Below are 14,427 nucleotides of genomic sequence, written 5' to 3' on the forward strand. Positions count from 1 at the left end.
AGTAGAGTAGAGAGAATCCATAGTCGCTGGGTCCATTCTTGGTCGGATCCTTCTGTTATGCAGGTGAATGAGGACCCAAAAGCGACTTGGCGAAAACAGAGTCTTTAATCCAGTAAAGTAAAAATACAATCATAAAGCACAATTTCCACTCGTAATGACGAGAACAGACTGGAGACTCGATCTTGAACTGCAGGTTGCCTCGGGAAGGCACTTGAACGTAGCAGACTCAGACACCTGCTCACCACGCAGCATCTGAGGGAAACACGACACGACAGGGCGATACACAGACACAGCACGGTGAACAATAGACAAGGATCCGACAGGGCAGGAACGGAAAACAAGGGGAGAAATAGGGACTCTAATCAGGGGAAAAGATAGGGAACAGGTGTGGGAAGACTAAATGATTGATTAGGGGAATAGGAACAGCTGGGAGCAGGAACGGAACGATAGAGAGAAGAGAGAGAGGAAGGGAGAGAGAAAAAGGGGAACGAACCTAAAAAGACCAGCAGGGGGAAAACGAACAGAAGGAAAAGCAAAATGACAAGACAATCTAAGACAAAACATGACAATTTATCCAAAAGTGAAAATGCTGCCCCCTACCCCAACACCGTTTAAGTGTTATATCATAGTTTTGATGTCTTCACTATTATTTTACCATGTAGAAACATGTTTTTTTAATTAGTAAAAATAGTCAAAATAAAGAAAAACCCTTGAAGCTGTTCTAAAACTTTTGACTGGTAGTGTTTGAGGTGAGAAATTCAAGATACGTAAACATTGTTAAAATGGCATTACCAAAGTGACTAGTGATCCATTTATTAAAGTGGCCAATGATTTCAAGTCTGTATGTAGGCAGCAGCCTCTCTGTGTTAGTGATGGCTGTTGAACAGTCTGATGGCCTTGAGATAGAAGCTATAGGCAGTCTCTCGGTCCCAGCTTTGATGCACCTGTACTGACCTCGCCTTCTGGATGATAGTGGGGTGAACAGGCAGTGGGTCGGGTGGTTGTTGTCCTTCACGATCTTTTTGGCCTTCCTGTGACATCAGGTGCTGTAGGTGTCGAGGAGGGAAGGTAGTTTGCCCTCGGTGATGCGTTTTGCAGACAGCCCCACCCTTTGGAGAGCCTTGCGGTTGTGGGCAGTGCAGTTGCCGTACCAGGCGGTGATACAGCTCGACAGGATGCTCTCAATTGTGCATCTGTAAAGGTTTGTTAGGGTTTTAGGTGACAAGCCAAATTTCTTCAGCCTCCTGAGGTTGAAGAGGTACTGTTGTGCCTTCTTCACCACACTGTCTGTGTGGATGGACCATTTCAGTTTGTCCTTGAGGTGTACACCGAGGAACTTAAAACTTTCCACCTTCTCTACTGCTGTCCCGTCGATGTGGATAGGGGGGGTCTCCCTCTGCTGTTTCCTGAAGTCCACGATAATCTCCTTTGTTTTGTTGACATTGAGTGAGAGGTTATTTTCCTGACTCCTGATTCCAAGTGCCCTCACCTCATCCCTGTAGGCGGTCTCGTTGTTGTTGGTAATCAAGCCCACTACTGTTGTGTCATCTGCAAACTTGATGATTGAGTTGGAGGCATGCATGGCTACACAGTCATGGGTGAACAGGGGGTACAGGAGGGGCTGAGCACGCACCCTTGTGGGACCCCAGTGTTGAGGATCAGCAAAGTGGAGATGTTGTTTCCTACCTTCAACACCTGGGGCGGACCGTCAGAAAGTCCAGGACCCAATTTCACAGGGCGGGGTTGAGACCCAGGGCCTCAAGCTCAATGATGAGCTTGGAGGGTACTATGGTGTTAAATGCTGAGCTGTAGTCAATGAACAGCATTCTTACATAAGTATTCCTCTTGTCCAGATGGGTTAGGGCAGTGTGCAGTGTGATGGTGATTGCATCGTCTGTGGACCTATTGGGGCGGTATGCAAATTGTAGTGGGTCTAGGGTGGCAGGTAAGGTGGAGGTGATATGATCCTTGACTAGTCTCTCAAAGCACTTCATGATGACAGAAGTGAGTGCTACGGGCGATAGTCTTTTTTAGTTCAGTTACCTTTGCCTTCTTGGGTACAGGAACAAGGGTGGCCATAACAGTGAATCCATAAAGAAAAAACGTGGAGAATCCAAGCTTTCCAACAAAGTCAGAATTATTACTGTACTAATACTCAGCAAATATAATTAACATTTTCAATAGAGAAAAAACAACTGCACTCGCATTTTGCCAACTGCGAGAGCAGCAACACAGATGTATAACAACGCACATGGCAAAATAGAGCTTCTGTTGTGGTCAAAGTAAAAACAGCCTACGTGAAAGTAAGAGAGTAAAAAGTATTATTTCTAGTTGAGGTTAGTTACAATTGAAGTGTCCTGGCTGCGCATCAGTTCAAAAAGAGACGAGTGACTGAAGTGACCGCCAAGAGCTGTAGCCTATGGGAGAGCCAGACAGATCAGCTCAATCAGACTGTGCAACTGAAAGACGTTCATTCTGCCAATGAGAGGATTGCATAAAAATATTCTGCAAAGGCATGCATGCTTATGATTGGACAAAACAGATGAAAAGGAGCTTCATGTCAAATGTTATGTTTATTAGTCTCACATGGAATTCTCATCACATTGTCGTCAAATATTTATAGGACATTTTTTGGGGGGGTTATAAAAAAGGGCATCTGAAAGTGCACATGATGGAAGTTAAAAGGTAAATATAAATGATTTCATGGGGTAAAGAAACACACTGACTAATAGGTGACTTAAATGATTGTGACTGAAACTAGACAAAAATTGTCCAGAGTTTTAGCCGACTGATAAGGAGGATGAAATGACTCAAATGCGACGAAGATGAAAAGGTATTTTAGTCAAAAGACTAAGACTAAAACTACATCTAAAACCGAAGTCTAAACTAACACCACATACAAGGGTAACTGATCACACAGTATATTGCTCGCAAGTCATTGCAGTAAAAACAAATCTAATGTTGTTTGCAAGCCAGTGTAATTGAGCAAGCAGGCATCATTAAAGTCACTTTTACATGCACTCACAACATTCGGTTGGAGTTTACTGTCCTCGACTCTGATGAACAGGTTATTAGTGACATTATCAACGATCAGAGCATCCATTACAGAGTTGTATAGTTAATATATTTGTATGGCCAACCCCAGATCCAATTCAGACTTCAAGTGAAGGGTGTTTGTTAAATGAAATAAAATAAAACTTGTCCCCCCCAGTGTTTTACATCCCTAAGAAATGGCATATTAAAATATTATCACCCAAAAAATGTTACGTTAGGTTTTTATGCCTCTAATTAATCCTAAAACAACAGAATGAGACAATAACATAATTTCTGCATTACCTGTATGCTCTTAATACCAGCTTTGCAGTAGTATCTTTTGATGTCCACATCAATTTCAGTATTTCCAACAAAACTAGAGAAAAAAGTTCAACATCATCAAAATCACATGTTTATCTATGTAAAAAAAAAAATTACATACTGCACAGAGTACATTCTATTACAAGCCAAAGGCTACAATCTGCCAAAAAAAGGGAGATAGTCAGGTCACCTGATCTGTAGGTCCATGATGATCTGACGCTTGTCCACATTCTCTGTGTAAACCTTGACACCGTTGATCCTTAACGGCTAAACACAAGACAGAGGACATCACGATATCACCACTAGGCCTCAGCCCCCCCACTTGTGTTCTACCCAGTATGAACATCACCACTACTCTGTGTCCCCTCCTGGAAACTATTTGGGAAACACCCACCAGCTGTCCCTACAATACAGACACATGCACAGATACGGGTCTAGGGGTGCTTGAGCACTTGCCCTTTTCCCCACCTATAAGAAAAATGTAAGAGCTGTTTGAAAAGATTGCCTGAAATGTAAGCCTGTTTTGGTGGGATGTGTCATGTTTTGTCTTAGATTGTCTTGTCATTTTGGCTTTTTCCCTCTATTCGTTTCCCTCTGCTGGTCTTATTAGGTTCTTTCCCTCTTTCTATCCCTCTCTCTCCCCCTCCCTCTCTCTCTCTCTCGCTCTCTCTTCTCTCTATCGTTCCGTTCCTGCTCCCAGCTGTTCCTATTCCCCTAATCAATCATTTAGTCTTCCCACACCTGTTCCCGATCCTTTTCCCTGATTAGAGTCCCTATTTCTCTCCTTGTTTTCCGTTCCTGCCCTGTCGGATCCTTGTCTATTATTCACCGTGCTGTGTCTATGTATTGCCCTGTCGTGTCGTGTTTCCCTCAGATGCTGCGTGGTGAGCAGGTGTCTGAGTCTGCTAGGTTCAAGTGCCTTCCCGAGGCAACCTGCAGTTCTTGATCAAGTCTCCTGTCTGTTCTCGTCATTACGAGTAGTATTATGCCTTTTGTTTGTAAAGTGACTTTACTGGATTAAAGACTCTGTTTTCGCCAAGTCGCTTTTGGGTCCTCATTCACCTGCATAACAGAAGGATCCGACCAAGGAATGGACCCAGCGACTACAGAGGCTCGTAACACTGCCGTCGAGATCCAAGGAGCCATGCTCGGCAGACACGAGCAGGAATTGTCTGCTGCTCGCCATGCCGTGGAGAACCTGGCCGCTCAGGTTTCCGACCTCTCTGGACAGTTCCAGAGTCTTCGTCTTGTGCCACCTGTTACTTCCTGGTCTGCCGAGCCTCCGGAACCTAGGGTTAATAACCCACCTTGCTACTCCGGGCAGCCCACGGAGTGCCGCTCCTTTCTCACCCAGTGTGATATTGTGTTCTCTCTCCAACCCAACACATACTCTAGCGAGAGAGCTCGGGTTGCTTACGTCATTTCACTCCTTACTGGCCGGGCTCGAGAGTGGGGCACAGCTATCTGGGAGGCAAGGGCTGATTGTTCTAACAATTACCAGAACTTTAAAGAGGAGATGATTCGGGTTTTTGACCGTTCAGTTTTTGGTAGGGAGGCTTCTAGGGCCCTGGCTTCCCTATGCCAAGGTGATCGATCCATAACGGATTACTCTATAGAGTTTCGCACTCTTGCTGCCTCTAGTGACTGGAACGAGCCGGCGCTGCTCGCTCGTTTTCTGGAGGGACTCCACGCAGTGGTCAAAGATGAGATCCTCTCTCGGGAGGTTCCTTCCAGTGTGGACTCTTTGATTGCTCTCGCCATCCGCATAGAACGACGGGTAGATCTTCGTCACCAAGCTCGTGGAAGAGAGCTCGCGTCAACGGTGTTTCCCTGCTCCGCATCGCAACCATCTCCCTCCTCTGGCTCAGAGACTGAGCCCATGCAGCTGGGAGGTATTCGCATCTCGACCAAGGAGAGGGAACGGAGGATCACCAACCGCCTGTGCCTCTATTGCGGATTTGATGGACATTTTGTCAATTCATGTCCAGTAAAGGCCAGAGCTCATCAGTAAGCGGAGGGCTACTGGTGAGCGCTACTACTCAGGTCTCTTCATCTAGATCCTGTACTACTATGTCGGTCCATCTACGCTGGACCGGTTCGGGTGCTACATGCAGTGCCTTGATTGACTCTGGGGCTGAGGGTTGTTTCATGGACGAAGCATGGGCTCGGAAACATGACATTCCTTTCAGACAGTTAGACAAGCCTACGCCCATGTTTGCCTTAGATGGTAGTCATCTTCCCAGTATCAGATTTGAGACACTACCTTTAACTCTCACAGTATCTGGTAACCACAGTGAGACTATTTCTTTTTGATTTTTCGTTCACCTTTTACACCTGTTGTTTTGGGTCATCCCTGGCTAGTATGTCATAATCCTTCTATTAATTGGTCTAGTAATTCTATCCTATCCTGGAACGTTTCTTGTCATGTGAAGTGTTTAATGTCTGCCATCCCTCCCATTTCTTCTGTCCCCACTTCTCAGGAGGAACCTGGCGATTTGACAGGAGTGCCGGAGGAATATCATGATCTGCGCACGGTCTTCAGTCGGTCCCGAGCCAACTCCCTTCCTCCTCACCGGTCGTATGATTGTAGTATTGATCTCCTTCCGGGGACCACTCCTCCTCGGGGTAGACTATACTCTCTGTCGGCTCCCGAACGTAAGGCTCTCGAGGATTATTTATCTGTGTCTCTTGACGCCGGTACCATAGTGCCTTCTTCCTCTCCGGCCGGGGCGGGGTTCTTTTTGTTAAGAAGAAGGACGGTACTCTGCGCCCTGCGTGGATTATCGAGGGCTGAATGACATAACGGTTAAGAATCGTTATCCGCTTCCCCTTATGTCATCAGCCTTCGAGATTCTGCAGGGAGCCAGGTGCTTTACTAAGTTGGACCTTCGTAACGCTTACCATCTCGTGCGCATCAGAGAGGGGACGAGTGGAAAACGGCGTTTAACACTCCGTTAGGGCATTTTGAGTACCGGGTTCTGCCGTTTGGTCTCGCCAATGCGCCAGCTGTTTTTCAGGCATTAGTTAATGATGTTTTGAGAGACATGCTGAACATCTTTGTTTTTGTCTATCTTGACGATATCCTGATTTTTTCACCGTCACTCGAGATTCATGTTCAGCACGTTCGACGTGTTCTACAGCGCCTTTTAGAGAATTGTCTCTACGTAAAGGCTGAGAAGTGCTCTTTTCATGTCTCCTCCGTTACTTTTCTCGGTTCCGTTATTTCCGCTGAAGGCATTCAGATGGATTCCGCTAAGGTCAAGCTGTCAGTGATTGGCCCGTTCAAGGTCACGTGTCGAGTTGCAGCGCTTTTTAGGTTTCGCTAATTTCTATCGGCGTTTCATTCGTAATTTCGGTCAAGTTGCTGCCCCTCTCACAGCTCTTACTTCTGTCAAGACGTGTTTTAAGTGGTCCGGTTCCGCCCAGGGAGCTTTTGATCTTCTAAAGGAACGTTTTACGTCCGCTCCTATCCTCGTTACTCCTGACGTCACTAGACAATTCATTGTCGAGGTTGACGCTTCAGAGGTAGGCGTGGGAGCCATTCTATCCCAGCGCTTCCAGTCTGACGATAAGGTTCATCCTTGCGCTTATTTTCTCATCGCCTGTCGCCATCTGAGCGCAACTATGATGTGGGTAACCGTGAACTGCTCGCCATCCGCTTAGCCCTAGGCGAATGGCGACAGTGGTTGGAGGGGCGACCGTTCCTTTTGTCGTTTGGACAGACCATAAGAACCTTGAGTACATCCGTTCTGCCAAACGACTTAATGCCCGTCAAGCTCGTTGGGCGTTGTTTTTCGCTCGTTTCGAGTTTGTGATTTCTTACCGTCCGGGTAGCAAGAACACCAAGCCTGATGCCTTATCCCGTCTGTTTAGTTCTTCTGTGGCTTCTACTGATCCCGAGGGGATTCTTCCTTATGGGCGTGTTGTCGGGTTGACAGTCTGGGGAATTGAAAGACAGGTTAAGCAAGCACTCACGCACACTGCGTCCGCGCGCGCTTGTCCTAGTAACCTCCTTTTCGTTCCTGTTTCCACTCGTCTGGCTGTTCTTCAGTGGGCTCACTCTGCCAAGTTAGCTGGTCATCCCGGTGTTCGAGGCACTCTTGCGTCTATTCGCCAGCGCTTTTGGTGGCCGACTCAGGAGCGTGACACGCGCCGTTTCGTGGCTGCTTGTTCGGACTGCGCGCAGACTAAGTCGGGTAACTCTCCTCCTGCCGGTCGTCTCAGACCGCTCCCCATTCCTTCTCGACCATGGTCTCACATCGCCCTAGACTTCATTACCGGTCTGCCTTTGTCTGCGGGGAAGACTGTGATTCTTACGGTTGTCGATAGGTTCTCTAAGGCGGCACATTTCATTCCCCTCGCTAAACTTCCTTCCGCTAAGGAGACGGCACAAATCATTATCGAGAATGTGTTCAGAATTCATGGCCTCCCGTTAGACGCCGTTTCAGACAGAGGCCCGCAATTCACGTCACAGTTTTGGAGGGAGTTCTGTCGTTTGATTGGTGCGTCCGTCAGTCTCTCTTCCGGGTTTCATCACCAGTCTAACGGTCAAGCAGAGAGGGCCAATCAGACGATTGGTCGCATACTACGCAGCCTTTCTTTCAGAAACCCTGCGTCTTGGGCAGAACAGCTCCCCTGGGCAGAATACGCTCACAACTCGCTTCCTTCGTCTGCTACCGGGTTATCTCCGTTTCAGAGTAGTCTGGGTTACCAGCCTCCTCTGTTCTCATCCCAGCTTGCCGAGTCCAGCGTTCCCTCCGCTCAAGCGTTTGTCCAACGTTGTGAGCGCACCTGGAGGAGGGTGAGGTCTGCACTTTGCCGTTACAGGGCACAGACTGTGAGAGCCGCCAATAAACGCAGGATTAAGAGTCCAAGGTATTGTTGCGGCCAGAGAGTGTGGCTTTCCACTCGCAACCTTCCTCTTACGACAGCTTCTCGTAAGTTGACTCCGCGGTTCATTGGTCCGTTCCGTGTCTCCCAGGTCGTCAATCCTGTCGCTGTGCGACTGCTTCTTCCGCGACATCTTCGTCGCGTCCATCCTGTCTTCCATGTCTCCTGTGTCAAGCCCTTTCTTCGCACCCCCGTTCGTCTTCCCTCCCCCCTCCGTCCTTGTCGAGAGCGCACCTATTTACAAGGTACGTAAGATCATGGACATGCGTTCTCGGGGACGGGGTCATCAATACTTAGTGGATTGGGAGGGTTACGGTCCTGAGGAGAGGAGTTGGGTTCCGTCTCGGGACGTGCTGGACCGTTCACTCATTGATGATTTCCTCCGTTGCCGCCAGGATTCCTCCTCGAGTGCGCCAGGAGGCGCTCGGTGAGTGGGGGTACTGTCATGTTTTGTCTTAGATTGTCTTGTCATTTTGGCTTTTTCCCTCTATTCGTTTCCCTCTGCTGGTCTTATTAGGTTCTTTCCCTCTTTCTATCCCTCTCTCTCCCCCTCCCTCTCTCTCTCTCGCTCTCTCTTCTCTCTATCGTTCCGTTCCTGCTCCCAGCTGTTCCTATTCCCTAATCAATCATTTAGTCTTCCCACACCTGTTCCCGATCCTTTTCCCTGATTAGAGTCCCTATTTCTCTCCTTGTTTTCCGTTCCTGCCCTGTCGGATCCTTGTCTATTATTCACCGTGCTGTGTCTATGTATTGCCCTGTCGTGTCGTGTTTCCCTCAGATGCTGCGTGGTGAGCAGGTGTCTGAGTCTGCTAGGTTCAAGTGCCTTCCCGAGGCAACCTGCAGTTCTTGATCAAGTCTCCTGTCTGTTCTCGTCATTACGAGTAGTATTATGCCTTTTGTTTGTAAAGTGACTTTACTGGATTAAAGACTCTGTTTTCGCCAAGTCGCTTTTGGGTCCTCATTCACCTGCATAACAGGATGGAGCTTTGTCCTTTCCAATGTGACATCACCATGCAGTGAATTTGTTAATAACAGCTAGTTTTCTGTTTTCCCCTTTCCCACTCAGAGACAGTACTAGCAAAATTCCTGCTTGAGAAATGCACCTTTGCGAAGAAGCTATTATGTTTCTTTTTGACCATTTTAATTGAAAACAATCACAGTAAGGTACTTAATTGTTACCCAGACAGAAATGATTTGATATTTAGATAAAAACGGTTGCAATGGACCTTTAAAACCAGATTGGGGATGTTTGACCGCCTGTTGAATGGTTGAAAACCATCTTATAAACATATGGCATGGTTAGGTAGAGACTCCTGCTGATAAGTCTTGATGTTCACCTTGTCCCCCATGTTGATCTTGCTGAAGCGGAACGTGCTGAGGTGGGAGTTGGCTCCCTTCACGGCCGGCTCGATAGTCTCGCGGAACAGCTTCTCTATGAACTGGCAAATATACGGCCACATCTGTCTCACAGTCTGTAGGGCCAGAGGGAGGGGGAACGGATTAGTAAGTTGGTACCGGGCATTCTGACTATCATACAGTAAGTCAACACAGAAATGTAGGAGGCAGAGTGAAGGAGCTGAATTCACTGAATTAATTCTTTAATATCAGGTCCCATATTCACAAAGTGCCTGTTATTCAGCTGTCTCCATAGGATAACCCTTTGAAGAACCCTTTCTGGTTCCAGGTAGAACCCTATTTGAACATTTGACCTGGAACCAAAATGTATCTACACCGCAAAACCAAGCAGGAAAAGTAGGTCTTCATCTAAATAGAAGTGGAAATTCTAACAGTATGTTCCTCTTTGTTCTTGTACCTTGTTCAGCCACTCTACTCTTTCCACATCTGGGAAGTTGACCTAAAGAGAAAAAAAGTAAAGACATCATTACTGTTTACATGGTCAAAACTGTTTTATTTGCCCAGTACCAGTAGTCACTGATTCCATCTAAACAAACACATTGTACATTGTTATTTTAAGTGAAATAGCTGTTGGACATGAGATATTCTGCCTAGGTTTAGCAGAAGTATGGCTGCTGCCTGCGTTGCATCCTAAATTGCACCCTATTGCCTATATTGCACTATTATTGACCAGTGTCCATAGGACTCTGGTCAAAATTTGTGCACTATTTAGGGAATGTGCCATTTGGGACGTAGTCCTGCAGTACTCCTGAACCCCTCCTGGTTATTACAAAGACATAACAGTACTGGAGCTGGAGACTCCGCACAGTATGAGCATCAGTGAAAGAGAGGAGAGCCCTGAGCATACACATTGCCCACATACTGTACCTACACGTACACACGTACACACACACACAAACCACATAAATAAATAACACTGGCTCTCATAAGCCAACAATCATCATAGTCAAAAAGCAAATATTTTCTAATTAGGCTACCACACCTTTCCAGCACAACACAGAGGAAATGTGCTGTCATGCGTTATCCCCTTAGGAGCAGCGGCTCCAGCGGTGTAGCCGTGGAACGAGATTGCATGTGAGAGCTACAGGAGGCAGTAATGCTAACGCAGGTGAGAAAAGAGCTGATGCAGCATTAGCGTGACAGCTTAGAGGAGCATAGGATCAGACAGTGAGAGGAGTGGGAAGTAGGGAGATAAACTACTGCTGGGTTTGACAGATTCAAGCCTAGCTTTTTTTACATGCCACAAGTGCCTCTGTTATGCAATCAGGAGCACTCAAGTGGATATGGTTTCTATTAGCCTGACACATACTATAAAGCAACTGTCACGCCTTGGTCGAAGTAATGTATGTTTGTCTTCATTTATTTGGTCAGGCCAGGGTGTGACATGGGTTATTGTGGTGTGTTTTTGTCATGGGGTTTTTGTGGGGTGTATAGCATAGTCTATGGCTGCCTGAGGCGGTTCTCAATCAGAGTCAGGTGATTATCGTTGTCTCTGATTGGGAACCATATTTAGGCAGCCATATTCTTTGAGTATGTCGTGGGTGATTGTTCCTGTCTCTGTGTTTGTTGTTACAAGATAGGCTGTATAGGTTTGCGCGTTTCGTTTGTTGTTTTGTATATTTAGTTATTTCATGTATTGTTCATTTTGCATTAAAGAACATGAGTAACCACCACGCCGCATTTTGGTCCGACTCTCTTTCAACAGACGAACGCCGTTACAGCAACAAATTCACAAAATAGTGGTCAGAGGATAGTGCCTTGCGGATACATAATTTACTCAACGAATAAATTAGTGATATCAAATTACTGTGCAACAGTCAAGAGGTACTTCACACCTCACAACAGAAATTGAGATGTAATTTAAACGCAGTACCGTCCATTTAAGTGGATTGAATGGGGATGCTGTTATTTAACTATGGAAATACTTTCAAAGCATATTATAGAAGCAACTTGGATCTACTTGTTTAAAAAACATTACACACCTGGAGGTATACAACTTCCATACAGTAGCTACCTTGACATGTTACTTATGTCTCACAGGAGCCTGAATAAGCAGCAGGATTTTACATTAGTATGGGCAGTGCTACGCAGCAGCCTAGGACTCACAGCAGATTTATTTTTCAACCAAAACAAACAGGAGCAGTCGGCAAACACAATTTTAGGTATGACATTTTAGCAATGTTCTGATGCAACTCACTAATTTTATGCTACACAAAGATGAATAACCTACAGTTCTCTAAACTAATTCAGTCTGTTAGTAATTTGATTTATTTCACCCGTTACTGAGATGATTGTTCCAGTTTACATGATTGAGGTAGTCTCAATACTACATTTTCCCTACCCTGGCAGTCATTCTGAGTGCAGCTTGCGGGTGATTAACAATTCCACTTGTTGGATATCCTAACTTTCCCTGGATTCCAATAGGAATTACACATCACTTTGTATGCCAGCATAATGTAAATTGCAGGCCTGATGTGGCCTGTAAACCAGGAGATTCCTAACATCACTGTGTTAGGGTATAACTAGGCCCTCAATGAAAGGTCTTATGATATACAGTACCAGTAAAAGTTTGGACACACAAACTCATTCAAGGCTTTTTCTTTATTTTTACTAACTATCAAAACTATGAAATAACACATATGGAATCATGTAGTAACCAATTTTTTAAACAAATCAAAATATATTTTATTGTTGAGATTCTTCAAAGTAGTCACCCTTTGCCTTTACTGTGCAGCCATATTCATTGACCTGGCCAAGGCTTTCGACTCTGTCACCACATTCTTCTTGGCAGACTCAACAGCCTTGGTTTCTCAAATGATTGCCTTGCCTGGTTCACCAACTACTTAATTGAAAGAGTTCAGTGTGTCAAATCAGAGGGCCTGTTGTCTGGACCTCTGGCAGTCTATGGGGGTGTCACAGGGTTCAATTCTCGGGCCGACTCTCTTCTCTGTATACATCAATGATGTCGCTCTTGCTGCTGGTGATTCTCTGATCCACCTCTACGCAGATGACACCATTCTGTATACTTCTGGCCCTTCTTTGGACACTGTGTTTAACTAACCTCCAGATGAGCTTCAATGCTATACAACTCTCCTTCCATGGCCTCCAACTGCTCTTAAATGCAAGTAAAACTAAATGCATGCTCTTCAACCGATCACTGCCCGCACCTGCCCGCCAGTCCTGCATCACTACTTTAGACGGCTCCGACTTAGAATATGTGTATAACTACAAATACCTAGGTGTCTGGATAGACTGTAAACTCTCATTACAGACTCACATTAAGCATCTCAAAACCCAAAATTAAATCTAGAATCAGCTTCCTATTTCGCAACAAAGCATCCTTCACTCATGCTGCCAAACATGCCCTCGTAAAACTGACCATCCTACCGATCCTCAACTTCGGCGATGTCATTTACAAAATAACAAAATAGCCTCCAACACTCTACTCAACAAATTGGATGCAGTCTATCACAGTGTCAACACTTTTGTCACCAAAGCCCCATATACTACCCACCACTGCGACCTGTACGCTCTCGTTGGCTGGTCAACATAGCAGCACCCACTCATAGCACGCGCTCCAGTAGGTATATCTCACTGGTCACCCCCAAAGCCAATTCCTTCTTTGGCCGCCTTTCCTTCCAGTTCTCTGCTGCCAATGACTGGAACAAACTGCAAAAATCACTGAAGCTGGAGACTCATATTTCCCTCACTAACTTTAAGCACCAGCTGTCAGAGCAGCTCACAGATCACTGCACCTAAACATAGCCCATCTGTAAACAGCCCATCCAACTGCCTAATCCCCATACTGTATTTATTTATTTATCTTGCTCCTCTGCACCCCAGTATCTCTACTTGCACATTCATTGTTCTCAACTAGCCTACTTGGTTAAATAAAGGTGAAACATATATATTTTTAAAACTTCTCTAGGGTAGGTGGCAGCATTTGGAATTTTGGATGAAAAGCATGACCAAATCAAACAGCTTTCTACCCAGGCCCAGAAGATAGGATATGCATATAATTAGTCGATTTGGATAGAAAACACTCACACTGTTAAAATAATGTCTGTGATTATAACAGAACTGATTTGGTAGGCGAAAACCTGAGACAAATCCATTCAGGAAGTAGGAATGTTTTTGTTGTTGTTGTTTTCTATTCAATGCCATTACCGTATCCATAGACTTAGGACTCAAATTGCAGTTCCTATGCCTTCCACTAGATGTCAACAGTCTTTAGAAATTGTTTCAGCCTTGTATTCTGAAAAATGAGGGAATAAGAGCAGTCTGAATGAGTGGACACTGCCGTGTCAAAGAGCCTTTTCTTGCGCGCGACCAGAGAGTGCCTTTCTTGTTTACCTTTTATATTGATGACGTTATTGTCCGGTTGAAATATAATAGATTATTTAGGCTAAAAATAACCTGAGGTTTGAATTATAAACATCGTTTTACATGGTTCTATGAACTTTACAGATACAATTTTGATTTTTTTGTCTGCCGTTTGTGCCAGTGGATTACTGAAGAAAACACAAACAAAATGGAGGTTTTCGGATATCAAGAGAGACTTTATCGAACAAAAGGAACATTTATTGAATAAATGAATGTCTTCTGAGTGCAACCATATGAAGATCATCAAAGGTAAGAGATTAATTTTATCTCTATTTCTGACTGTTTGTAATGATTTGTCTGCTGGGCTATGTTCTCAAATAATCGTAAGGTATGCTTTCGCCATAAAGTAATTTTGAAATCTGACACCATGGTTGGATTCACAAG

General features: G+C 45.3%; 1 protein-coding gene across 2 annotated transcripts in view; it reads right to left on the bottom strand.

Moving 5' to 3' along the window:
* The window catches only part of LOC123991108 (extended synaptotagmin-2-like), a 47,150-nt gene that overhangs the window by 27,064 nt on the left and 5,659 nt on the right, over window positions 1-14,427 (bottom strand). For both annotated transcript variants that reach the window (XM_046292320.1, XM_046292319.1), the window contains exons 2-5: window positions 10,058-10,099; window positions 9,582-9,716; window positions 3,545-3,621; window positions 3,337-3,409 (exon numbers count right to left, since the gene is read on the bottom strand). In XM_046292320.1, the coding sequence (XP_046148276.1) occupies window positions 3,337-3,409; window positions 3,545-3,621; window positions 9,582-9,716; window positions 10,058-10,099 (327 nt within the window). The remainder of the gene's footprint in view (window positions 1-3,336; window positions 3,410-3,544; window positions 3,622-9,581; window positions 9,717-10,057; window positions 10,100-14,427) is intronic.

The sequence above is a fragment of the Oncorhynchus gorbuscha genome, linkage group LG12, assembly GCF_021184085.1.
Source record: "Oncorhynchus gorbuscha isolate QuinsamMale2020 ecotype Even-year linkage group LG12, OgorEven_v1.0, whole genome shotgun sequence".
NCBI classification, from domain to species: domain Eukaryota; kingdom Metazoa; phylum Chordata; class Actinopteri; order Salmoniformes; family Salmonidae; genus Oncorhynchus; species Oncorhynchus gorbuscha.